The sequence below is a fragment of the Ceratotherium simum genome, chromosome 18 (genome assembly GCF_057802395.1).
Source record: "Ceratotherium simum simum isolate JZ-2026a chromosome 18, ASM5780239v1, whole genome shotgun sequence".
Taxonomy (NCBI): Eukaryota; Metazoa; Chordata; class Mammalia; order Perissodactyla; family Rhinocerotidae; genus Ceratotherium; species Ceratotherium simum.
In genome coordinates this window covers 10,162,921-10,190,626 of record NC_141917.1, presented here as the reverse complement: position 1 = coordinate 10,190,626, position 27,706 = coordinate 10,162,921, and the positions used below count along the sequence as shown (strand labels likewise).

The 27,706-nt window shown below is 39.7% G+C and overlaps 1 protein-coding gene across 6 annotated transcripts in view; it reads left to right on the top strand.

Annotated features, from left to right (window-relative positions):
• Positions 1-2,185: 2,185 nt before the first annotated feature.
• CTNND2 (catenin delta 2) overlaps positions 2,186-27,706 on the top strand; it is an 879,093-nt gene continuing 853,572 nt past the window's right edge. For 3 of the 6 annotated variants that reach the window (XM_087443133.1, XM_087443135.1, XM_087443125.1), the window contains exon 1: positions 23,352-23,427. In XM_087443133.1, the coding sequence (XP_087299259.1) occupies positions 23,370-23,427 (58 nt within the window). In that variant the 5' untranslated portion in view covers positions 23,352-23,369. Of the gene's footprint in view, positions 2,675-9,536; positions 9,818-23,351; positions 23,428-27,706 lie in introns of those variants that run through there. The other 3 variants (XM_087443138.1, XM_087443127.1, XM_087443130.1) reach the window with 2 other exon arrangements.

Here is a 27,706-nt window from a genome sequence, read left to right as displayed (position 1 = left end):
GCTTGACAAGCCGTGCGATGGTGAGCACCAGGCATCTGAACCTGCAAACCCCAGGCGGCGGAAGGGGATCGCGCACACTTAACCACTGGGCCACCAGGCTGGCCCCTAGAAAATTATTTTCTTAACTCATTCTATATAGTCATAAAAGACACGTATATTGATCTGGATCGTATCTATGCACCTACTCCAAATTTAATTCAAAGTGTAATTGACCTCGCCTCAGCATCCGCCCCCTCACACCGCAAATGACTTCTTGAGTTGAAATATGCAAAGAGGCTTACAAGTAAAAAATTAAAAAAATAAAAAATATGACCAAAGCTAGGGTGAAAACGAAGAGCATCCTTTAAAATATAATGTGGCCTAATGGATACAGTGCTGCTAATTCGTCTTGTACCAAGTACACCGCGGTAATTGAATTGCCTTTCTGAGAACTAAGATATAGTTCAACATATGCTGAAAAATGGCCCTGCAGTGTCCTCCCTCACAGGAATCAGGAATATTTTAATATGGAGCCAGCTTTAAAACTTGGAGCCAGGCTGGACAACTACTTTTGCAGGTGAGACCAAGCCTGTATATGTACGTCCAGCCCTGGAGTAGGAGGATTAAAAACGAACATCGGTACTGTTGTCAAAAGTCTTTGCTTAATCTGCTGCTCCTTGCATTTATTTCTACCTATTTAATCTGTCTAAAATTGTTCTCCTTTGCTCTTACTTCAAATTATATTTTAACTTACTCCAAAGTATAATACAGAATAGCCTCAGATAAATATTCATTTAATTTTTGGATAATCTCTTCTGGCACAAAAGAGAAATACTTTGTTACTGAAAATCATAAGCCCCCAAATCCCTCTGACTACAATTTCCTGTATTTGGCCATGCTTGTCTGTGTCTCAGCTCTGAGGAGGGTGGAGTGGAAAAGATCACAACCTCAGACAGTCTGGGATCTACAGCGTCAGGGATGGGGCGCTGTGGCATCATTAGCAGAAGCATTGGCCCTGGCCCCTGGGCAGGCTGTACTCTGCCTGCCCATGACTTGTAACTGCAGTAGGGGTGGGCCCCGACATGACTTCTGAAACAGAGGGACACAGGTGAAGGCCCGGAGGACTTCCTCGGCACATGACATGGTTCTTGTTTTCTAACAAGACTTTCACCCTTCGCTACGGTGATTCTACTTGCTGTATGTATTTCACAGCAAGAGAGGCATAGTGAAGTCCCGATGGAGTCAATGAGCTGTCAAACCACGCAGTGATACAGAAAGCCAATCTGAAAATGAACAGAACAACGCAGGGTGTATAGGAAAACTATTGAGGGAGACATGGGTGAGGCTTTCCATTTCAGCCTGGGAGAGGGGGAAGGGGAGGAGTTGGAGAAGGTGGCAGAGGTGTTGAAGTAGGAAGAAGGAAGAGGAGGCGCAGGAGGAGGAGGAGAATTTATCATTGCAATCTATTCAAGTTCCAGACTGGACAAGGGTCTTTCTTGCCGGAAGTTTACATACATTCCAAATTCAAAACCACTTTCCTCTTTTGTTAGGAAGAAAGTCTTTCCACCCGCGCGAGGCATGTCTAATCTAAGCACTGGAAGAGGTGGTAAGATTGGACAGGCGCTGTGGGAAGACCTCAGATGGATGTCCTGCCTTCTTTGCTCTAGAACCACATCCACCTCCATCCAGAAGCATGCACATTCAGCCTGTCCCCCGCCCCCAGTGCACACACAAGCTATTCTAGAAGCCCTCCACCCTGCGCCTTTGTTTGCAGGCTGACATCTGCCCCAGCACAATAAACTATGAGCATCTTGCACGTGAATGAAGGATCCAGCCCTTTGAGAACCGGTCCAACCCGGGGTTCCAGGCCTTTCCGGATCCCTTCCAGCTTTCCCCTAGTTCCCGAACATCCACCCATCTCAGGGCCAGGGTGTGCGTTCCCAAGGATGCTCGGCCCTCTCCCAACCCGCGGCCTCCTCCCCTCTCTCCTGCTGCTGCTGCTGCCGCGAAAACCAGGAGAAGTGGAATGCGCACGGCGAAGCGCCGCGCTCTCGCGGCGGCACTGGGCATGCTCGGCACCCAGGGCAGGTTTGGGCGGCGGGGCGGACGCTTCCTCACTAGCCAGGCGCCCGAGCCGGCCGCCGAGGCATAGGTGGAGGCTGAGGCTGCCGCGCGCCGCGGGAGGAGCCTCGCCCGCGGCGGCGGCGGCGGCGGCACAGGTGGCGCGGGCCGTGCGCGGGGCGCCGCACGGCGGCGGCCCTAGGCTCGCGCCCGCGGCCGCAGCCGGCCGAGCGGAGCGGCGGGCGCGGCGGCGGCTGCTCTCCCAGCCCGGCCGGCGGCGGCGGCGGCGGAGCCCGGAGTCCGGAGGAGCCCCGAGGAGCCCCGATCCCGCGGAGCCCGTGGAGCCGGGCAGGGGGCGCTGCGCTCGCCGCGCTCGGAGGGGCCGCCGGGTCGGGCGCAGCGCACTCGCGTCGGGAGCCGCCTCTCCCCCGCGGCGCTCGCCCCTGCTCCCCGCCAGCATCGCTTGTCCCGCGGCCGCGCTCAGACAACAAAAGCGGAAGATGCTGCAGTTGGGCAAGGTCAGGACCTTGCCCTGAAGCCGGGCGGCGGCGCGCACGCCTTTCCCCGGACTGAGGAGCTGTAGCTGGTGGCGGGTGCATGTTCGCGAGGAAGCAATCGGGCGCCGCGCCGTTCGGTGAGTTGCCTTCGCTGGGCTGCTGCTGGGGCCAGGCGCATCCTCCTTCTCGGCGTCGTCCTCCTCCTCGCCCTCCTCCTCCTCGCCGCCGGTGGGGGTTGGTCCTCGGCTCTCGGCCGGCTGGCGGCGGCGGCTGCTGCGCGTCCTGCCAGCCGGGGGAGGACCGCGATCGCGCCGGGTGCCCTCTCAGAAGACGGCTCTCCTGGAATGGGGGCCAGGGTTAGTGCCTTTCTTGGAGCGGTTACCAAGTGGCTTCTCTGCGTGCTCCCCCTCCCTGCCACCCATCTCCCCCGGAGGAGGCGTATATAGGGCAACACCAACAATACTGCTCCTCGCCACCCTCAAGAACATCCCTGTTGCATTCATGACGTCCCTAATATACGGGAGAAGACGGGGTGGGGGTGGGGAGGACTTCCCTCCAGTCTTTTGCCCTTATGTTCAATGTCATTACGATGTTTGGTTAGAACAAAATGGAAATACTTAGTCATATGCGTCCATGGCCATTTCTTTAGTCTCTCGCTGCTTGCCGGATCCAGAGTCCCTTTAGTCTATATTTAGCGGTTCCAGAGGAATCATTTTCAGCTCAATTCACAGGTTTCGGGGGCTTCTGCGTCCTGACAATAGATAGCAAGGCTCTGGAAAGCGCCGCCTAAAACCCAGGTTTGGAAATCTGTGCGTGTGTATGGGAGATTGCGATGCGATATTTGAGTGATCCGTAATTAATGGCTGAAAGCAAAGCTGCTCTCCTTTTTCGCCACCCTTCCTCTTATTCTGGTGTGCAGTGTATTTCCATCGCTTGCTACTCAGCTGGTTCGAGCCACTACGTTCAGAATTAAGTCACTCGAGAGGTGGTGCAGCCTCCCAGGTCTGTGTGCTGGGAAAACAGTCTTAGGGATTTGGGGATGTGTATGTGTCGTTTCCACAAAGAGCAGTTACTTCCAAAATGCCTAAAGTTGTGTTTCTCTGTAAATGTTGGGGTAATGAAGGGTATGGGAAAAGAGAAAACGAGGGGCAGGTTGTGGCTCCGAAGTGCTTTTTCCCCCTTAACGTGCTTCAGTTGAACTGGTTTAGTTTGCTGTAGCTCTGAAAGGTGTTACCCACAGGCACGGCTAATGTTATCCAAAAAATATGTTGGCTTAGAAAAGGAATAGGTTTTAAGTGTAGTATCGAGCCTGACATGCATAGATTTTCACTTTTAGGAACTATGTGACCAATATTTAAGAGGCTTGGAATTTTCTGCAACGACTTCCATGAAAATAAGGGGGTGCTAAAACTACCTAGGAGTTATCTCATTGTGCATCCTTCCATCGGTAGGTACTGATGGTAGTTCAGTTCATCTCTTTGCTGTTAGTAATTCACCTACAGGATTAAAAGGCTTTAGAGCCGCACCACTTCTAAAATCCCATGGAGAAGTGTTTGATATGACTCATATCGAATTCAGGGATGAACCTGTGCATGATTTCGGGTTCTATCTGTATGAGAAGTGTGACACATAGGGATAGACATCCTCACCTATGGACTAGATGCTTTAAACTACCATATAATCTCTTTTACCACATGCAGAATCCATTTTTAGTGTTTTGGGGAAATTGTTAAGTGGTATCCTTACTGGTCTGTGGGTTACAAGATCTCAGGGCTTGAATGAAGATGATTGCATTTGGAGTTAGCTGTTGAAATTTGAGAGGCCTGTAATTACACAGCTAACAAATCTCAGCATTGCCGAATGACTAGCAAGGTCTATATGGCTCAAGTTAGCTGAACAGTGTGATTAGTTTTACCAATATTGCTTTAGTTTCACCTTATTTACATTCAGAGAACTTTCCAAGAGCACTTCAAACACACTCTTGCGCTCCTTGCATTGTTTTAATATAAAATTTCTTTCACAAAGCATGGTGAAGTAGACATGCATTTTTCTCTTTTCACTTTTCCTTTTGAATCTGTTTCAGTTTAAACATGATTCATAAAGGATTAGATACTGCTCTGTGCCTGTGTGTACACACAGAGAGCAGCTGATGGGTGTGGGAAAGACTACATGTATTGTATCTGTGAGTTTTATGTTATATTGTGGATTGAAAATGATAGTCCTTGATTGAATGGCAATTGTAGTAAGTATATGAGGTTGTTGCTCTAATAAAATTGTCATAGTTTTTCTGAAAGGAGTTATTTAATTTGGTGTATGTTTGTGTAGATGTATAACCTAATCATGATAGATGTCACTAATGTTTTCCTTGTTCGTAATAAAAGTCATGCACTGTCAAATTACAATATTTTCCATCAACTTCATATCTTTCACAACAGAATACAAGCCAATTCTTTCTCCCAGTGAAATGGTTCAGCAGGGAGAAAAATGAAATTCAAATGAGATTAGTTGGAAAATGCAATTTATAGTTTTGTTAAATAATTTCTAAGGATAATATCACTTTCATAATGACCTTTAAAATTAAAAATGAAGTTATAATATTCTCACATATAACATTACTTTTGACATATAATTGAATATGCAGTACTTTTCCTGAAAATGTTATAGAACTTGCTGGTTTCTGTTGTGCTTTATCAGAGTTCTCTTTTATATGGTATGCATTGGTGTGGAATTGTTGAAAAGTTCTTCACAGTAATGTCATCAGATTGTCCTTACATAAGAAGACATTAAAGTTACATTTAAAATAATTTATTGTTATTTGTCCATAAAGTCACATATACTTTGTATGGACCAATGTATCTGGTTGTAACAAGCCAATTGAACTAAAATAGGCACTGTTGCATTTTGACTGCCAAAAGTGTTCTTTTTCTCCTGATGATTATCCACAGAAGATATGAACACTCATTTTTGGTTGTCTCTCTTTGTGAACATTATTTTCATTTCTTTAGTGGAGAATTGGTGATGCTAGTATCACTCTTCCTAAAAGTTTTTATTTTTTCTGTAAAGATTTTTATTTTTAAAAGATGCCACATAGTTAAGAGGACTTAAGCTGGAACACCATCATTCAGGGGGTGAACAAATTCCAAAAGAAGATCACCAGGTATTTTTAAATCTAGTACTTCTGTTGAAGGTGTGGTGCAATGGGTCTTTTCTGGATGATTTACAAGTCAAAAATACGCTTTGAGGGGCTGGCCTGGTGGCTCAGTGGTTAAGTGCGTGTGCTGGGTTCGCTGGTTCCGGATCCCAGGCCCGCACTGACACACCGCTTGTTAAGCCATGCTGTGGTGGTGTTCCATACAAAGCAGAGGAAGATGGGCACGTATGTTAGCCCAGGGCCAATCTTCCTCAAGAAAAAAAGGGCGGGTAGGCATCGGATGTTAGCTCAGGGCTAGTCCTCCTCACAAAAAACAAAACAAACAAAACAAAACAAAAAAATACGCTTTGAAGGCAAATTCTTCAGTTGGCCTCCATAATGGTTTTCATCATCCATATTCGGAAGGTGTTCTCAGGGCCACAGTCCTTTGATTTGATGGCTTTGTGATACTTGTTATGTGGATATGGGTGAAAAGTTAATTCAAGCGGGAACAGTTCATGATACTTGTTGCTTGCTTCAAGTTTATCTGATTATATGCCAAAGCAGCAGCTTTTTATATTAATGTAAAATATTAAACATGTCGTAGATAAATAGTTTCTATCACATTCTCTGCCAATCTAGCCTACTGATTAATAAACTGCCTGGTTGGGTTTAATGAAGCCAATTATATTCACAAACAGTGCCTCTGACACAGGAAACTCACAGAAATATTGGATCATACTGTGCTTTTAGTCTATTAGAAATGTTAAGACTCATAACAAAATGTGTAGTTATGACACCTCCGGTGGTTTGTCTTTTGATCACATAGCAGTTAAGTATAATTTCAAGCTCCGTATCATGGTTAATTGATTTGTAGGAAATGTCTTAGCTATATTAGGATATTGAAGTTATACTCTGTATCAATTAGCTTTTGACAAATTGGAGATAATGACTAAATATGTGAAACAATGCTTGCTAGAAACTTTCCATGTTACACAAATATTCACCTGTGTCCCTTAGTGAGATTCCTGAAAAGTTATCTGTAACGTGAGTTACATATATTGAAACTTATTATTCCATTAACTGGTATTTCAGATCAGAAATGTACTTCTAGAGGAAAAGTTGGGCTCTGCCTCACAATGAAAAAAAAATATATATATATATAAAATATTGGAATATGTATTATAGTATAATGCTATTTTGGATTCTGCTTCGGGTAAGTGCAGAGATGTGGAGAGAGCACTGGCTTTAAGTGAATCCCATCTCTGTCTCTTCTTAGCTATGTGTCCTGGCCATTTATTTGATCCTCAGATTTTAGCAATTTTTTCAGCTGTAAAATGGGTGCAATAAGACAGAATATCTCAAAAGAATGATTTTAGGATAAAGTAACTAAATGCCTGAATGGCTTGTAAATTGTACAAACACAAGAGATATATATCTACATGTTAAGATGGATACTTATGCTTCATTTATGTACTATTAAATGCGTTATATAGGCCACCACCCTCTCTAACAAAGGCTGTTAAATGGATGTATTCTCTTCCTACTCCTGTTGTAATAATTCTTATGTAGATTTGCATATAAAAAATGTCGTTTTTTACTCTACAACGTACCATTCCTTTACGTATTAAAATATATGATAGTTAAGCTAAAAGAGAAGTAAATTATATCTCCCAGCACCATTATTTAAAAAAAGATTCTAATCTAATAGTCAGAAATTGCAAAACTTTGATACTCTTTATTAGCGTTATTCACCTGATTAAGATCCAATTTTCTATCAGGATTAATATTGTACAAAGAATATTATAAACAGTGTAATAAGCATCACTCTCAGTGAGGTGAAATATTAAACATCTGCTTTGTTTAGAACCATAAAGCATGAATCCCATCATACTATCATTGTGACAAAGAAAAAAGAAACTTAAACAGCTACATTTGTTACATAAAGAGAAGACCCCCCCCCCCACTCCATCCTCAACTAAAATCAAGTTCTTGGAAAAAAAAGTGTGTGCACTGGTACCTTTTTGAAAATAAATGGTCATTTTTACTTGTCTGTTTTCCTCTTAATAGCTGCAGTGAAGTGCCCAACTCCTCTGGGTTTGATTATGCCCAGCTCCTGTGAGGTAGAACTGTGATCTTCAGCAACATAATTTTTACGATAATAATGCTTGGATGTATCATAGAATTTGTTACAGAATGTGACCTGTATAACCAGAGACTAATTTATCTTCAGTCAGAAAGACATTTTGACAATAAATGTGGTTATTTATATTCAAATTTATGTGTTGTTGTGAGAACTGCCAATTATAAGTTACCGGAGTAAAATACATGTTATAGTAAAAGACTGTTCTGGTTTTTGGATCAAATAAGTGAGTGAGCCAATTATGTTTGGTTAAATAACTGTAAGTGTCAGCGTTTCTATAAGTTTTGAATGACACAGAATGTATTACTAAATGGGATGTTTAGTTTATAGCATTAAATGATGGGGAACCGTTAATTCTATCATTGAAATTAGTAAATACATTTATCCTGCATAGGTAAGGGCTGGAGTTTTCTCAGTAATAACATTTTTTGCTTAGTAGATGTGATTATCACAACTGTCATTAGAAATTTGATCCCATAGATATGTATTAAGAAAAATGCATTTTGTACACATGGTCTATATAATTTATTCTTTTGGTTTAGGAACCTATTCATAATCTTATAATACTTATTGTAATCTTTTCTCATTTAAATATGAAACAACATAAATCATAGAAAGGTATATGTTTACCTTAAATGACAAAATGTGCAGAAATGTGGATTGGTGGTGTCTTTAAGGAACCGACAGATAAATATCACCCCTCCCCTCCAACCCTCCCAGAGTCTGAAAAAGTTGGGATGTTGGAAGAAAGAAATGATAAAGTAGTGGGACCACAGGTGAAATATCGGTTCTAATTAGATATAGCTCGATGTGATGCTGAATAACATCCCAGGACCTTGGCCTTCCTCCGCCCCCACCTTCCCCCAGGGACAGAGCTGTCTCTGAACCCTAGAGCCCAAGCCTTGCTTTCTGCAGGCAGGGAGATTTCCAGAGGAAGAAGGAAGGACCTAGCCAAGCTGCTTCCTTTGTTCTTCAGAGGCAGAGAAAGTGAAGGGCTGGAGAGAGACCAGAAGCGTTACATTAATTAAGTTCCTTTCACCTAGAAGGAAATATCCAAAGTAGAGTAGAAGTGTTCCTCACCGATGTGGTTTCTAAAGAATTCTGGTTATAGAATTCTGGATATAGTAGCTTTCACAGTGTTTTGCTTAGTAGTTGAGCTCTTTAAATATTTTATGATATTTTGACACTATATCAGGAATCACTGGGGGAGTGTCTAATGCCCTGGCTGATTTATAGAGAGTATGGTCCATGAAATTCAGCTGATTTATGTGTTGCCAACTTTAAAATAACTCATTCTCAGTATTTCTTTCCTACTCCTCATGTTAGACTTTGCCGATAATTGGATGGCCTTGTAAGTGGTGAGAATTGGGCATAAAAATGACAGTGTCAAAATCTGACTTCCCAAACCATATATAAATGATGTTCCATGCTACCTATTATCCCTAGCACTTTCTTCCTCAGTGTAGATAATTAGAGTTTTGCTGTCGTTTAATGTTTTAACTTGTAATAGGAACAATAATGGACACAGTCAAGAAAGAAGAAAAAATTGAATTTCCAAATAGACGTGATGTTTTATTTGACTCCAAGCATGACTACTCAACCTAAAAAAAATCTCACTTCTTAAAATAAATTTTATTCTTCTTTCTCAAATATTTTATTTGGGCTTTCAAACATGAGAGTAGCATAGCAGTCATTACCTTCAGTAACACAATCGTTTAATTTCCAGGAGGAGCAACTTCAGTGGCAGCAAACCAAGTCTCCCAAATATAAAAAAGCCAAAATTGATTCTCTTGTCTCGAACATAATCCTCGCTGGTGCGGAGCGTGGTTTTTTTGGAGTCACCGGATGAGGAGGTGCAGGAGTTCTCCAGAAAGGCTGACAAGAGAAATGGGTATCATCTGAAAAGTCTCAGAGATAGTAGAAATCGTGTCATATTTACCCAAGATATGGCGAGTGGTGCATCAGGGCTGGAGCTTGTAGCATATGCATCAGACTATTTGGCTTGAGGTGAGTTGGAAAAGAATAATAATGTTAAATCCATTGTAAGTGCATAGATATATTATGGCAACTCTATCCGAAGGAACATTATGCAGCTATGAGTTATCTTTTCAAAGAATAGTTAATCATATGGGAAGTATTCATGATCCTGAAGGCTAACAAGAAACTCAAGGGAAAAAACTATATTGAATTTGATACCCAGCACACATACCCATACACACGCAACACCATAGTGTTTATGGCAAGGTTTCAAGTGTTTTATTTTTTATATATTATCTTTCCACCAAATATATCATAGTTTGCTGTATATTACCTCACTACACAGAACAAAAAATTATGCCTTTAAATTTTTGAAAAGAATTTTGTATATTTGCTTTGGGATGAATTTCGTTAATTAGCTGAATACATGACAAAGTTAACAGGGTTCATTCTTCATGGAGTATATATTACACATATTCTTATGAGTGTCATACCTAGAGTTTCTCTCCTTTGAATTTGAGATGTATTGGGTAGGTTTAGCAAGTTAGTGTCTTCTTGAGAACTCTGTAGTGTATTAATGAAGTATTTTTCTCTTTTTCAAGTAATGTTTTATTATTTTATTCTGTTTTCAGAAGTACTGCCTGATCATTAAAAGTTTGAAAATAGAGAAATGATAAAAAGAAACTAAAGTTCATACATGATCCTAAGCCCCAGAATGACTGTATTTTTAGCACAAATGCTAATCCATACACATTTTTAAATTTAGAAGATTTCTCATATTCTGCTTTGTTACTTTTTAATATGTAAGGAGGCTTTTAATTGGTATTCATTTTTAGTGTCTGTTTTTTGTACTTTGATGTAACATCATTTACATAAATAGCTCACTATTTTTGGAGATTGATGGCATTTTTATTTTTTTGGCAGTATCTGTGATGCTGTGTTTAAACCTAAATAGTTTTCATTTGGTTATTTTCTCTAGATTACATCATAGAACTGGATGTTTTCAAGGCTGTTGATATATGTTGTCAAATTGTCCTTCAGAAACGTTAGATAATTTATATTTCTTTCAGCAAGGCAAGAGTGTGCCAGTTTCCCCAGGATTTCAACAACACTGGGTTTTATAATTTAAAAAAAAACACAGATTCCAATTAGGGGAAAAATTGTGTTCATCTGTGATTTAATTTGCTTCTCTTTGAATATAGCTGAGGTTAAATATTACATAAGTTTATGATGCATTCCTAATTCTTTTGTGAATTGTCTTCCCAGATCCTCTGCACATTTCTCAGTTGGTCTCTTTGCTGTGTTTCTTACTAATTTGTATTGTTTATCTATAGTAATTACATTACCCTTCATCATGTTTTATTAGTTTATTCCCCATTTTATTAATTCTTATTTTTAAAGCATAATTCTAGTTAAATGTATCCCCTTTTCCTAGGGGGGTTCTTCTTTAAGGGAGCATTCTCTGGCTCCCAGATTTTGTGTGTCTCAGTAGTAGGTATGGCAGTGGAGCAAATGGTGGAGGGAATACTTAATAGTTGTATCCCAACTTGACTGAGTTCATATCTCAACTTTTCCATTTCTTTTTAGCAAGTGAATAAGTTACTACTGAATGTCATTGTTGATGGAGGGGAAATAATTCCTATGTCTTCAGGTTGTTGTAAGGGCAAATTAAGAGACCATGGTCCTACAAGATATAGCAGAAAACCTAGCATGTTAGTGAACCTCAAACACCTTAGCTATTTCTACTGTTAAATAATCAAGATGACATATTCTTTTCTCTAATTCTGGGTTTTGCTTTCTGCACATAAAGCATAATTAGGCATCTGAGCAGGCTCAGGGATCTGTTTGTTAAAGGCAAGGTACCTGTGACAGTCTGGGGCTCACAGGTAGAAGCTCTGTGTATATGCTATAGTCACCTCACTGTGTGTTTCATGTTCATTGGGAAGAATAAGTGAGGATGACATTTAGGCACATATATGATTTTCTATACCACCCCCCCCAGGTATATACCTTTTTCTCTGGTCACACAGGACCATGCCTCTCCCCACCCCCACCCCATATTGGTAATCTATCTTTTTTTTAATAATCGATCGTCAAATCCTAGCACAATAATTGGCACATAGTAAACATTGTTAATCATTGTGGGCTGTATGTACACTTTCGTTTTCATTGTCAAAAATGGCTTATGAACTAAAGTTTGTTCAGTTTCTTTTTGGTTCATTTTGGGTGCTGGGCACTGTGGCACTCTGGAGGGAACACTGGATTAGGATTCTGAGTTCTAGGATCCAAATCCTGCTTGACACTAGCTTTCTCTTGTGACCTTGCATCTGTTACTATTTGGTCATTTGCTCATCGGAATCAAAACTCACATAATTTTTTTGAATGTGATATGATAATTTATATGAAAATGCTTTGGGAAGCATAATCATAACAAGCATTCAAATATAAAATATATTCCCTGGAACTTTTGATGTGCTTCAAAAATAGGCTAAATTTTTTGGTATGAGTTGAAGTCAAAAGATTTTCTTGTCTGTAAAACTAAATCTCTGACCTCTATTACTAATATGGTTATAAAATGCCCAATTCCCTAATGGTGGTAAAGATATTGCTGCATTCCGCACCATTGGGTATTGCCTAAAGGAGGAATTTTCCTGTATCCATCAGTGGAAGTAATTCCTGTTATTTCTTTATACTGCTTCAAAAATTATATCATACAAAATTGGCTCCAAAAAGTTCCCTCTATGTTTTTCTTTTTGCACAGATATTTGCTGCTTAAAAGGGAAGTAGAATGAAGCCCTATTGTTGCTCAGAGATTGAAATCTGTACACATGTCCCAGAATATTATTTCTCTCCTGGTGGGCTGCTGAGTCTGGCGCCTGGAAGGCTTTATCAGAACAGTTTTAGAAGTGTGAACCGTAGCTGGCTTCCATTTTTTGAGCATATTTCCTTAAATACTTTGAACAGAATTTCAGTGAATTCTTATCACTCTAACTGTCAATAGGAAGAAATCATGTGTAAGTTATGAAAAAAAATTCTAATTCCTTCTCTATTCTCAAACTTTTTTTTTCCTCCCTAAAGCCCCAGTGCATGGTTGTATATTCTAGTTGTAAGTCCTTTTAGTTCTTCTATGTGAGCCACTGCCACAGGATGGCCACTAACAGATGGTTGGTATGGTTCTGTGACTGGGAAACAAACCTGTGCAGCCGAAGCAGTGAGAGCACCGAACTTTAACCACTAGGCACTCAGAGCTGGCTCCCCTATTCTCAAACTTTTGAAGGAAGTACAGAAGGGAAGTTAATATCGCTCAATGAGTATGTTTCAGTGAGCAGCAAAGTTTTAGGTACTCAAGAGGAGACACTAATCATGGTTTTGCTCACTGCTTGTAGCGGTTTCAGATATGGTCCTTTTTTCTTACAAATCTCAAGTTTTCTTTCTTCAGCTTAGGGCAGGTTGTGTGATAATTGTATGGTGATTCCATATTTCCTGTTTCAGCAGTGGAGAGGATTCATGGGTTGCTCATAGCTTGTACATGTGAACCCCAGAAAGTAACAGAATGTGAGAGGATGGGGCCAGACCATGGCTGGGGGAAATTGATGCTCGGGTGACGTCCCTTGTTCCTCCAGAAATACAGACTGTGGACACCGAAGACTATGTTCTGGTGAGCTCTGATAGAGGAGGTGGGAGTTGGGTAACACCAGGGAAGAAGTGTGGAAATGCGAAGACATGAGAAGGAGCAGGTAGCTTAAACTAGTTTTGGCAGCAGAACTTTTTAAATGAGCTGGTCGATTGTTCATTGATTAATCCATTCAGTCAACAAACTGTGCTGAATGTAAATTTTGTAGCAATAAGTTATAAATAGTAGCAAACAACATTCTGCTCCAGAGCCGGATAATCTGCCCTCCTCTGAGTGGGTTAGCCAGTTTCTCTAGTTGAAGAGTAGCTACTTCTATTCTTTTCAAACTTGAATTTCAAACTCCGGTGGCCACGCAGCCTTATTTACTGTCACATCTCTGAAATGCTTCCCTTTCTCCTGTGTGTGCCAGTTCATTAAAATGCATTAATTGCTACTAGGACTCTGGCCCTTTCAGTACTAAACATAAATACTTTACATTTACACAGTGTAGTAATATGAGTTTATATGGCTTCCTGGTGGCCTGACAAATTATGCATTTTACAGTATTTGTTATACCTATGGAATGGCAGGTGTTACAGTGCTGCAAGTGGGAGAGCAGGGTGACAGCCTGATAAAGTGCTATCTTGAGTTGAACAGGGTGTGGGAGGAAATGTAAGCAAAGTTATTCCTCTGAGTTTTATAGCATGTTCATCATTACAAGTGCTTTCCCATATTTTATCTTTTGAAAGTGAGAATAAGAATTTTAAAAAGCAACATAGATTTTTGAACCAATAGTAGATTTTGTCATGTTCGCTCATTCTCAGAAGCTCCTTAGGTGATATTCACCCGAGTTTAAATATATGTGCTGTTCCTCGCAGTTATTCATCATTTTAGTTAATTGAGACGTGACAGTTCCAGGATTTGGTGGTTAGGTAACACTTTTTTTTTATCTCTGACCCAAAGAAGACGCTCTCTAACTCAGCTATTTTTGCAGTTTCTCTCAATGTCTTTTATGTTTACACAGCTGTTATTTGGTGCCCATTGCCTTTCCTTCTTCTTCTTCTTCTTACTATTTAGAGCAGATTGCTTTGTGGACTATGAGGGAAAATTTTATTTCTTATTTGTTGTACCTTATTAGTTTTCAATATATATGCCCTTGATTTACATTAAATAGCTGCTCATATACTATAGGAATAACTTTAATTGTTCTGCTGAATATTTTCCATGTAAGTAAAGCATTATTACCTATATGTTTACTGCTAATGTGTCTTTGAAGACAGATATCACTGGGCATTTGGTGCAAGGAAAGGCTGCTTCTTCATCCATTACAAGGCCCTGAGAAGGACATTCAAGGCAAGTGGGTCATTCCAATATATACACGTGGTACTCAACCCTTTGCCATGATACTGTCACCACGTGGAAAAGTTTCCTGTCATTATATCAAAAAGCTAAGCTGCACATGCATATTAAGCTAAAAAATATAGATACAATGTGAGATTTCAGGTGTCGTGATGTGCAGATGTTTGATACTGCAGAGAATACCATGGTGTCAGAAGAATTTGTGAAGCTGTTTGTAGATCACCAGGAAAAGATGGTAGAACATTTTGACAACAGGTCTGTATATTACTCTGTACTACTGACAGGATAATTGAGTACCAAGCTTTATGGTGTAAATATTACCTAAATCTGAACTTAAGAACATGCCATGTTCCCCTCAATCACAGAAGTTAGGGAAAGCCTGTACTATGGCATGTCTGTTGTGATAGTGCAGCCTGACTTTGGAAGGACTTGACTAAATGAAAACACTGTAAGAGACTGTCTTGGTCAGCTCTGGCTGCCATAACAAAATACCGTAGGCTGGGTGGCTTAAACAACAGACATTTATTTCTCACAGTTTTGGAGGCTGGAAAGTCCAAGATCAAGGTGCCAGCTGATTAGGTTCCTGGTGAGAGCTCTCTTTCTGCTTGCAGACGGTTGCCCTCTTTCTATGTCCTCACATGGCCTTTCCTTGGTGTGTGCATCTCTCTCTCTTCCTCTTCTTATAAGGCCACTAATCCCGTCATGAGGGCCCCACCCTCAAGACCTCATTTCAACCTAATTACCTACCAAAGGCCTCATCTCTAAATACTATCACATTAAGGGTTTGGGCTTCAACATATGGATTTCCGGGGACACAAACATTTAGTCCATAACAAAAACCACAGGGTAAAACCAGCAAGGTCCTAGTGCTGAGGAAAGACCACCTCTAGTGGAAGATTTGGGGTATTTGGTATTGAATTAGTCCCTAAATGAGTGGGAATTACTAATCGATAATGTGGGTCATTCTTTAAGGTATTTTAAATTATTCTTTGGAATACTAAATAATAATTTAAATATTAACTTTGGAATACCAAAGTTCTCTTTTATGAGTATTTTTCAAAATTACATGGATGCTTCTGATCTTGGTTGAACCTCCCACTTCTGATCATACCGATCCAAGCCGCCATTATCGCTCACCAGAATTTCTGCTGCAGGCTCCTGGCGGGCCACCTGCCTTTCCTCTGCCTCACTGCAACTTGTCATCCTCACAGCAGCCAGAGGGCTCCCTCTAAATCAGATCACATCTTGCATTTGCTTATATCCCTGGCAATGGCAAACAGAAAAAGTCCAACCTCTTCCTGTCTTATGTCATCTGCCCCTCTCTCCCCCTGGTTTATTAGGCTGCAGCTACTCTGGCCATCTCTCTCTCTCCTGATCATCTTGCTATGGCAGATCCCCTCTTCGTATGTCTCCTAACAATTATCCTGTTTTACCTTCTTTATGACATGTATGAGAACCAGAAATCATCTCATTTATTTATTGGTTTGCATGTTTATTTTCATGTCTGCCCCCGTTAGAATGCAACCTCCCATGGGGCCAGCCCAGTGGCACAAGCAGTAAAGTACGCATGCCCTGCTGTGGCGGCCCGGGGTTCGCTGGTTCAGATCCCGGGCGCGCACCGACGCACCGCTTGGCAAGCTATGCTGTGGCGGCGTCCCATATAAAGTAGAGGAAGATGGGCATGGATGTTAGCCCAGGGCCAGTCTTCCTCAGCAAAAAAAGAGGAGGATTGGCAGGTGTTAGCTCAGGGCCCATCTTCCTCATGGAAAAAAAAAAAAAAAGAATGCAACCTCCTTGAAGGTTGGTCATTAAAATGACTTTAAAATTCATCCTATACTGATACAGTACAGATAGGAACTCACGAGCAATAATGCATGCCTGGCTTCTGAGTAGATGCCTTATGTAGGATAAATTTTTAATATACAATAATCGTTGAATCATATCACAGATATACGTTGAAATGGGAAGACAAAACAGAAGACAGATAATCTATCACTGAATGGATGTCAGAGATCAATATGATGATGAGTTAGTAAGAGCTGCCTGTGTTTCCATGTGCAGAGCTAATATATGCTTTCACCTATCAAGTCAGCCATCATGTGGTTTCCTGGCATCCTCAAGGATAGCAGGTTGTTTTTCAAAGGCAGATTATCTCGAAATCATTGGAACACAAATATGCCAGTAATTTTGCTGCAGGAGGATATTAAACTTACTTTAAGGACAAAAAATAGAGCTGAACCAAATTTATGTTTCCATGGAACAATAGTCATCTTCTCAAAGAAAAGTAGAGGACTATGAAAACAGGAAAATGCTGATTTAGATGACAACTTGCAGGATATTCTTTCATGAAGACATTATATTAAGAGAAAGTAGTGGTGAGTATAGGCAAATTGGGTAAAATTATCATATATAATGATCAGAAGTGGATTTATGTTCTAAGGGTGAATTTGTATTACATTTCTAATATTTATTTATTTATTTTTAATTTTTTGTTTATTGCAGTAACATTGGTTTATAGCATTGTGTAAATTTCAGGTGTACATCATTATACTTCTATTTCTGCATAGATTATATCATGTTCACCACCCAAATACTAATTACAACCCATCACCACACACATGTGCCGAATTATCCCTTTCGCCCTCCTCCCTCCCCTCTTCCTCTCTGGTAACCACCAATCCAATCTCTGTCTCTATGTGTTTGTTTGTTGTTGTTATTATCTACTACTTAATGAGGGAAATCATACAGTATTTGACCTTCTCCATCTGACTTATTTCACTTTGCATAATACCCTCAATGTCCATCAATGTTGTCACAATGGCTGGATTTCATCGTTTCTTATGGCTAAGTAGTATTCCATTGTGTATATATACCACATCTTCTTTATCCATTCGTCCCTTGATGGGCACTTAGGTTGCTTCCAAGTCTTGGCTATTGTGAATAACGCTGCAATGAACACATGGGTGCATGTATCTTTCTGCATTGGTGTTTTCAAGTTCTTTGGATAAATACCCAACGGTGGAATAGCTGGATCATATGGTAGTTCTATCCTTAATTTTTTGAGGAATCTCCATACTGTTTTCCATAGTGGCTGCACCAGTTTGCACTCCCACCAGCAGTGTATGAGAGTTCCTTTCTCTCCGCAACCTTTCCAACTCATGTTGTTTCCTGTCTTGTTAATTATAGCCATTCTGACGGCCGTGAGGTGATATCTCGTTGTAGTTTTGATTTGCATTTCCCTGATAGTTAATGATTTTGAACATCTTTTCATGTGTCTGTCGGCCATCTGTATATCTTCTATGGAGAAATGTCTGTTCAGGTCTTTTGCCCATTTTTTAATTGGGTTGTTAGTTTTTTTGTTGTTGAGATGCATGAGTTCTTTATATATTTTGGAGATTAAGCCCTTATCAGATGTATGGTTTGCAAATATCGTCTCCCAATTGTTAGGTTGTCTTTTCGTTTTGTTGATGGTTTCTTGTGCTGTGCAGAAGCTTTTTAGTTTGATGTAGTCCCATTTGTTTATTTTTTGTATTGTTTCTCTTGCCCGGTCAGACGTGGTGTTTGAAAAGATGTTGCTAAGACTGATGTCGAAGAGCATACTGCCTATGTTTTCTTCTAGTAGTTTCACAGTTTCAGGTCTTACATTCAAGTCTTTAATCCATTTGGAGTTAATTTTTGTGTATGGTGTAAGGTAAGGGTCTACTTTCATTTTTTTGCATGTGGCTATCCAGTTTTCCCAACACCATTTGTTGAAGAGACTTTCTTTCCTCCATTGTATGTTCTTGGCTCCTTTGTCAACGATTAGCTGTCCATAGTTGTGTGGGTTTATTTCTGGGCTTTCGATTCTATTCCATTGATCTGTGTGTCTGTTTTTGTGCCCGTACCATGCTGTTTTGGTTACTATAGCTTTGTAGTATATTTTGAAATCAGGGAGTGTGATACCCCCAGCTTTGTTCTTTTTTCTCGGGATTCCTTTAGCTATTTGGGGTGTTTTGTTGTTCCATATAAATTTTAGGATTCTTTGTTGTATTTCTGTGAAAAATGTTGTTGGAACTTTGATAGGGATTGCATTGAATCTATAGATTGCTTTAGGAACTATGGACATCTTAACTATGTTAATTCTTCCAATCCAAGAGCACAGAATATCTTTCCATTTCTTTGTGTCTTCTTCAGTTTCTTTCAGCAACGTTGTATAGTTTTCGGTGTACAGATCTTTCATCTCTTTGGTTGAGTTTATTCCTAGGTATTTTATTCTTTTCGTGGCAATTGTAAATGGGATTGTATTCTTAATTTTTCTTTCTGCTACTTCATTGTTAGTGTATAGAAATGCAACTGATTTTTGAATGTTGATTTTGTATCGGGCAACTTTACTGTATTCGTTTATTACTTCTAAAAGTTTTTTTGGTGGATTCTTTAGGGTTTTCTATATATAAAATCATGTCATCTTCAAATAATAGGAGTTTCACTTCTTCCGTTCCAATTTGGATCCCTTTTATTTCTTTTTCTTGCCTGATTGCTCTCGCTAGGACTTCCTGTACTATGTTAAATAGGAGTGGTTACAGTGGGCATCCTTGTCTGGTTCCTGTTCTTAGGATAGCTTTCAGTTTTTCACCATTGAGGATGATGTTAGCTGTAGGTTTGTCATATATGGCCTTTATTATGTTGAGGTACTTTCCTTCTATACCCATTTTATTCAGAGTTTTTATCATAAATGGATGCAGTATCTTCTCAAATGCTTTCTCTGCATCTATTAAGATGATCATATGATTTTTATACTTCATTTTTTTAATGTGGTGCATTACGTTGATTGATTTGTGAATGTTGAACCATTCCTGCGTACCTGGAATAAATCCCACTTGATCATGGTGTATAACCTTTGTAATGTATTGTTGTATGCGATTTGCTGGTATTTTGTTGAGGATTTTTGCATCGATGTTCATCAGTGATATTGGCCTGTAATTTTCTTTTTTTGTGTTGTCCTTGTCTGGTTTTGGTATCAGGGTAAGGTGGGCTTCATAGAATGAGTTAGGGAGCTTCCCCTACTCCTGAATTTTTTGGAAGAGTTTGAGAACGATAGGTATTAAGTCTTCTTTGAATGTTTGGTAGAATTCACCAGGGAAGCTGTGTGGTCCTGGACTTTTATTTTTGGGGAGGTTTTTGATTACTTTTTCGATCTCCTTACTGGCGATTTGTCTATTCAAATTCTCTGTTTCTTCTTGATCCAGTTTTGGAAGGTTGTATGATTCTAAGAATTTATCCATTTCTTCCAGATTGTCAAATTGGTTGGCGTATAGCTTTTCATAGTATTCTCTTATAATCTTTTGTATTTCTGAGGTGTCTGTTATAATTTCTCCTCTTTCATTTCTGATTTTACTTATTTGTGCCTTCTGTCTTTTTTTCTTGGTGAGTCTAGCTAAAGATTTGCCAATTTTGTTGATCTTTTCAAAGAACCAGCTCTTGGTTTTATTAATTTTTTCTGTTGTTTTTTTAGTCTGTATTTCATTTATTTCTGCTCTGATTTTTATTATGTCCCTTCATCTACTGATTTTGGGCTTTGTTTGTTCTTCTTTTTCCAGTTCCTTTAGGTGCATTGTTAGATTGTTTGAGATTTTTCTTGTTTGTTGAGATAGGCCTGTATTGCTATAAACTTCCCTCTTACAACCGCCTTTGCTGTATCCCATAAATTTTGGCATGTCGTATTTTCATTTTAATTGTCTCCAGGTATTTTTTGATTTCTTCTTTGATTTCTTCATTGACCCAATCATTGTTCAGTAGCATTTTGTTTAATCTCCACGTATTTGTGGCTTTTCTGATTTTCTTCCTGTAGCTGATTTCTAGTTTCATACCGTTGTGGTCAGAAAAGATGCTTGGTATTATTTCAATCTTCTTAAATTTATGGAGACTTGTATGTGGCCTAATGTGTGATCAATCCTAGAGAATGTTCCATGTGCATTTGAAAAGAACGTGTATTCTTCAGTTTTTGGATGGAATGTTGTGTGTATATCTACTAGGTCCATCTCTTCTAGTGTGTCATTTAAGGCCAATGTTTCCTTATTAATATTCTGTTTGGATGATCTATCCATTGGTGTAAGTGGAGTGTTAAATTCCCCTACTATTATTGTGTTACTGTCTACTTCTCTTTTTATGTCTGTTAATAATTGCTTTATATATTTAGGTGCACCTACATTGGGTGCGTAGATATTTACAAGTGTTATATCTTCTTGTTGGATTGTTCCCTTGATCATTATGTAATGTCCTTCTTTGTTTCTTTTTACAGTTTTTGTTTTAAAATCTATTTTGTCTGATATGAGTATTGCTACCTCAGCTTTCTTTTCATTGCCATTTGCGTGGAGTATCTTTTTCCGTCCCTTCACTTTCAGTTTGTGATTGTTTTTAGGTCTGAAGTGTGTCTCTTGTATGCAGCATATATATATGGGTCTTGTTGTTTTATCCAATCAGCCACCCTGTGCCTTTTAATTGGAGCATTTAGTCCATTGACGTTTAAAGTAGCTATTGATAAGTATGTACTTACTGCCATTTTTTAATTTTTTTTCTCAGTGTTTTAGTAGTCCTTTTCTGTTCCTTTCTCCTTCTATACAGAATTGATAGTTTCTTTAGTTTGACCTCAGTCTGAAAGCTCTACTCTTTAACTCCCCTCCTCCCTCATTTTATGTTTTTGATATCATGTCTATCCTCTTTTTTGTGTATTTGTATCCATTACCCTCTTATCCTGGAAACAGATAATTTTTCCTATTTGCAGTCTTCTTTTTTCCCCTTAAATTAGTCCCTTTAACATTTCTTGTAGCACTGGTTCTTGTTGACAAATTCCTTTAATTTTTGCTTGTCTGGGAAATTTTTGATCTCTCCTTCCATTTTGAATGATAACCTTGCTGGGTAGAGTATTCTTGGCTGTAAGCGTTTTCCTTTTAGCACTTTAAGTATATCGTGCCACTCTTTTCTAGCCTGTAAGGTTTCCGCTGAGAAGTCAGCTGATAGCCTTATGGGGTTTCCTTTGTATGTAACTTGTCTTTCTGTTGCAGCTTTTAGGATTCTCTCTTTATCTTTAATTCTGGACATTTTGATTATGATGTGTCTTGGTGTGGACCTCTTTGGGTTTATTTTGTTTGGGGTTCTCTGTGATTCCTGTACCTGGATGACTGTTTCCTTCCTTAGGTTAGGGAAGTTTTCATGTATTATTTCTTCAGATAGATTTTCTGCCCCTTTGTCTCCGTCTTCTCCTTCCGGGACAGCTATAACACTGATATTAGTGTGCTTTGTGTTGTCCCAGAGGTCCCTTAGACTGTCCTCACTCTTTTTAATTCTTTTCTCTTTTACCGTTCAGCTTGGGTAATCTAGTCTTTCATCCAGCTCGCAGATCCGTTCTTCTGTATCTTCTACTCTGCTTTTGAGTCCCTCTAGTGAATTTTTCATTTCCAGTATTGTATTCATCATTTCTGATTGGTTCTTTTTTATATCTTCCATTTCTTTGTTGACATTCTCCCTTGGTTCATCTATTCTTCTCCCCAGATCAGTGAGCATCCTTAACACTCTTTGTTTGAACTCTCTGTCAGGTAGGTTGCTCATTTCTGTTTCACTTAGTTCCTTTTCTGGGTTTTTGTCCTGTTCCCTTACTTGGAATGTATTCCTTTGCCTCCTCATTTTGCCTCTTTCCCTGTGCTTGTGTCTACATATTAGGTAGGTCAGCTACGTCTCCTGCTCTTGCATAGGTGGCCTTATGTAAGTGATGCCTTAGGAGGTCTGCAGTGTGTTTCCCTCAGTTCTCAATGTTCCAGGGGTGACCCCTATGTGGGCTACATGTGTCCTTTTGTTGTGGCCTGCTTGCTCTCCCTGTAGGTGCCCTTGGAGGCCGAGTTATGCTCCTGGCCAGCTGTTGTAATGCTCAGCTGCTTGTAGTTGTTGTGTGCCTTTCAGTCTCTTTATCAGGTTTGGGGAGCCCCAGCACAGTTGGCTGCAAGTTCTAATACCACATTTGTGTTGCAGTATTTCTTTTAAGTGAGTAGGCCCCAGTGTGGCAGGTTGTTAGGCTAAGGGGCTTACAATTGCTATAAGCCCCCAGCATGTAGGTCTCTTGTCAGCTCTCTGAGGATTGCAGCTGGGTGGGGCTGGCCTCAGGCACAGGAGCACCCAATTGTTTCAGGCTTTGGAAGGTGGGGCAAACCCCCTATGTGGGTCTTTGAGAAGCACAAGTCTTCTGCAGCTGACAAGCCCTGCCACCCACAGGTCCACACACACAGTCAACACACTCCTGCCCTGTGTGTGTGCCCCAACCTCCTGAAGTGGACCCAGTCTCTCCACGGTGGGAGCCCCACACACTTCACCACCCCCCCACACTCTCCACCCACTCCTTGTGCTCGCCCTGCCCCACTGAAGTGGGCTGTTGCCAGGCTGCAGAGAATCCAGTCACCAAGTTGCCTGAGGGCTTGTTGTTGGGTGGGGCCAGTCTCTAGGCTGGGCTGCCTGCCCTGGTTGAGCTGGATTAAATCAGTGCTCTAGTGTGTGGGGCAGACCTGGGCTAGCAGGCCCCAGGGAGAACTCCAATGGCTTCTGTGTCAGCATGGTCACACCAGGCCACAACAGTGGCCGCCGCCAATGTCCCAGTCCCTGGAGAGGTCTCACCTCTCACCGAGATGCACTCAGGGCCTATCACGTGAGTCTCTTTTCACCAAAGCACTGTGCACCTTTCTTTCTGGTGATTTTCTCTTGCTTTCTGAAACGGGTGAGTTTGCGTGTGGGCCCTTTAAGATCCGGTTTTAATTTCTTTGTGAACCAGCTTCTCTGGCGGTACTCCCCAATGTTTTAGTACCAGGCAAAGTTAGATGTTATGCCACTCGTCTCAATTGTGCTGGGTCCACAAAATGCCTACAGCGGGGGCGCTCCGCAGCTCAGGGCCCCGCTCCTCCAGGGAGGCTGCGTACCTCTGGGCTGCTCCCGGGCGGCCGTGAAGCTGGCGGCTTGTGACGGCGGCGTTTTTCCTCTCCAGAAGGGAGTTTCTGCCTCTTCCACCTCGATTATGATTGTCCTTTGTTGCAGGAGTTCCTCTTATCCACTTTTCAGTTCTGTCTCAGGGGTAGTTTTTCCACGAGTAGTTGTAAATTGGCTGTGTCCACAGGAGGAGGTGAGTTCAGGGTCTGCTTACGCCACCATCTTGACTTCTCTCTCTCCATTTCTCATATTTAAATTGAAGATACCATCTATGATTTGGAATATTGTCAACTGAAAGAAAAGTAAATTATTTTAAATTACTAAAAAGTTATCCAAATATAATCTTGGCATAAGACCTTGAGTGATATATGTTGGAAATGTAGTGATTTGTTTTATAAAGACTAAATGTTAATCTGTCAAGGATGTGGGTTTTTTTAACTACTACATAATAAAATGTCAGAAGCCAATTGATGTGACTTCAAGTGTGGTATTTTAGTAATTGCATGTTTACTTTTATTTCATCTCATACAGGAAATATCTATAACTCAGAGTTAATATTAACAGAAAAAGAAGTATTTGCTGTTATAAACTTGCATATCTCATGTTTGGACTCTGCTATCACAAAATCCCCTTTTTATTTAAATTAGCTATGTCTTTAGTTAAATTATGTCTTTCAAATATGAAACCTGCACATAGAAGATGCTTGAAGTTATGAAACTATTGTCATTAGATTGGAGAGGTTCCTCTTACATAACAAGAGTACTCTAAGGTGGCTCCTTTTGATGTTTAAATTGTTGCTATCCACTGAAGCAATAATTTGGATTACATTGTTTCTCTGTTGGAGCATTGTATTGGCTACATATTTCTGAATCTTTATCTTTTGAATCTATCTGTAAATCATGTCTTAAAATCACTGACACAGTTTAGTCTTGGAGAGCATTTTCAGGGTTTGTAACTGAAAACGTGTCATCTGTGTGCGTGCCCAGATGCCGCTCACCTCATGAGCTCAGTGGAAGGCAGTGTTCTGGCTCCTTATCACAACATTCAACTGCACTGTTGACATGCAGCGTGTTGTCCAATAATTTCAGCATTTGGCTTTGAGTCTTATGCAAAGAGGGAAATGGGACCCTTAGCTGATTGTTTACCAATGGTAGTAAATGTCTTGAAAAGGTGTTTGTTTAAGGATCATTCTGGAAATTTGAAAAATACAGATCCAGGCTGACATCACTATATTGTTGAGAGTATAGTCACGTGCTGCATAATGACATTTCAGTCAACAATAGACCACATATATGACAGTGGTCCCGTAAGTTTAGTACCGTATAGCCTAGGTGTGCTGTAGGCTATGGTATAGCGTAAGTACGCTCTGTGATGTTCACACAATGAAGCAATCACCTAACAATGCGTTTCTCAGAACATATCTCTGTCGTTAAGTGACGCATGACTGTATTAGGTAGGACCATGTGAAATTACTGACATGCAACCGTATTTGACCTATAAAAATGGCAATTTAAACCTAATCATTAGTCTCATTAGTTAAGGAGCTAATTAATAATTGCAAAATAACTTATCCTTTTTTCTCCTAGAATTCACCATTTGGTGGGTTAATAATAAGAGATTCAAATTCTCTTATATTTTCAAGTACTAAGGGAGATGTGCCAGCTCTTGGGTCATGGGGGCAACCATTGTTTGGATTTAGGTTGGCAAGGCTGGAAAGAATTGACTGAGGTCCCCAAGAAACTTAAAGAACTGCCAGCAGGTATGTTTGGCCCTGGGGAGTGGGGTGCAGGCTGGCACTCTGCCATAGGAGCTGCTCTTCTTATCTTCATCACTGATTCTATCTTTCCTGTTTCTTTTAGCCTCATTATAAGGTTGTAACTTTAGTCTTTCAATTAGATAGGATTTATTTAAAGGACAAGTAAATGTAATGTTCTAATAGTTTCATGAGACTTTTCTAAGTTTCAACGATTTTTTGTTTTTGCACTTGAAAATGTTATGTGATCATTCTAAACAATATTAGAATCCTATTAGAATGCCATTCATTTATCTAATTGAAGCTTCTGAGTCTTGTCCAAATTTTTACTTTAGACTGGATATTCTGGTAATATTAAGTTGGAGGCTTTCAAATATAATTTAGTTTCCAAGAATATAAATGAACATGTCATAAAAATAGTCAGTTAAAGAATCTAGATATGTTGAAAATGGCAGTTGACTTTTGTGACTTCCTCCCCAAAATATATAGCCCCAGTCTAATCATAAAAGAAACATCAAGCAAATCCCAAATAAGAGAAATTCTACAAAATATCTGATCAGTACTCCTCAGAACTTTCAAGGTCATCAAAAACAAGGACAGTCTGAGAAACTGTCAGAGCTAAGAGGAGCCCACGGATACATGACAACTAAATGCAGTATGGTATCCTGGAACAGTTAAAGGACATTAGGGAAAAATTAAGTAAATCTGAATAAACTATGAACTTTAGTAAATAATAATGTATCAACACTGGTTCATTAATTGTAACAAATATTTCATGCTCATGTAAGATGTTCTTAATAAAGGAAATGGGGTGTAGGGTATATGGGAACTTTCTGTATCATCTTTGCGATTATTCTGTAAACCTAAAAATATCCTAAAAGATAAAGGTTATTTATTTTTGAAATCTAATTTTTAACACTAGAAGTTTTTAAAATGCCTGCTCAAAGTTTTTAAAGCTATCAATAAAGGAAAGGACATTTTTGTTTGATTTTAATAGGCTTGGACTGTGTCCTAATATTTTAGAATTTTTATTCAAATTTATTTATTAATTATTAAATTGTAAATCAGCATAAACTATTTTTTATCATCCATATCCTGGATTTAGGGTTAAGGTGAGGAAAGGGAGAATAATTTCTCAAAATTACAAAAAAAGCAATAAAAAAGAAAACTTTTTTTGTTTGATGATGTGTACCATCATAAGACATGTATAATTCAAAATTTGCAAAATTTCTCACTTAATGTATGTATTTTGTTTAGTGTGTGGCTTTTATAAAAGCAAAGGGCATTGTTGTCATTTATTTTGAGAATATTTTAACAAATGAGTGGGCATCTTTCTTCCGTTTACAGAACCAAAAAATGTAATTAGTCTTTATTTTATGAATCATCTTACTGATAACTTTAACGCCTCATCACTAGCCCTCTTACGTAACCTATGCCATCCCAGGCTGTACTCATGGATAGGGTTGCTAGATTTAGCAAATGAAAATACAGGACACCTAGTTAAGTTCGAATTGCAGATAAACAACAGATTTTTTTTTGCTTCAGTATGAGTATGTCCCAAATACTGCATGGGACACACTTATACTGAAAAATTATTTCTTATTTTTCTGCAATTCAAATTCAACTAGACCTATCCATGCAGAGTTTCTAGAGCACAATAGAACCTGCAGCTTTCTCGCTTTAATAGTGATACTAGTGATAATAATTGTTGAGGCTTTATTGTATGTCATAGGCTGCCACACCTAACTTGTGGTAGAAGGTGATCTTCTTGGTTTACTAATTCTTCAACATCACTATCTTAAATGCCACTTTCTTGTGCTAAGCCTTTCAGTCTTAACCTCAGCTCAAAGTGAACTCCTACAGAAATTTTGTTTTTTGTTTACTGTGGAGTATTTCATGTATTGCCTTTTATATTAATCATCTGCTAACTTGTCAGACTGTGACTTTGAAGAGAGAATCTGTCATAATTTTCTGGGCACCTCATACAAATGAGCATAATGTCTTAATTAAAATATTTTATGATTGAGTGAGGAGGTTGTGTATCCATTAGGATGAGCTAGGTTATGCTGCTTTAACAAACAGCCCTCAAATTTCAGCAGCTTAAAAGAGTCAAAGTCAGTACATCTTCAGCATGTGTTGGTGAAAGATGGGAATGGAGACTCGGATAATCCTAGTCATTCTGGGACCGAGGCCAATGGATCCTACATCTTAGTACATTCTTCCATGACTACTGAGGTAGGGAAAGGGAAGC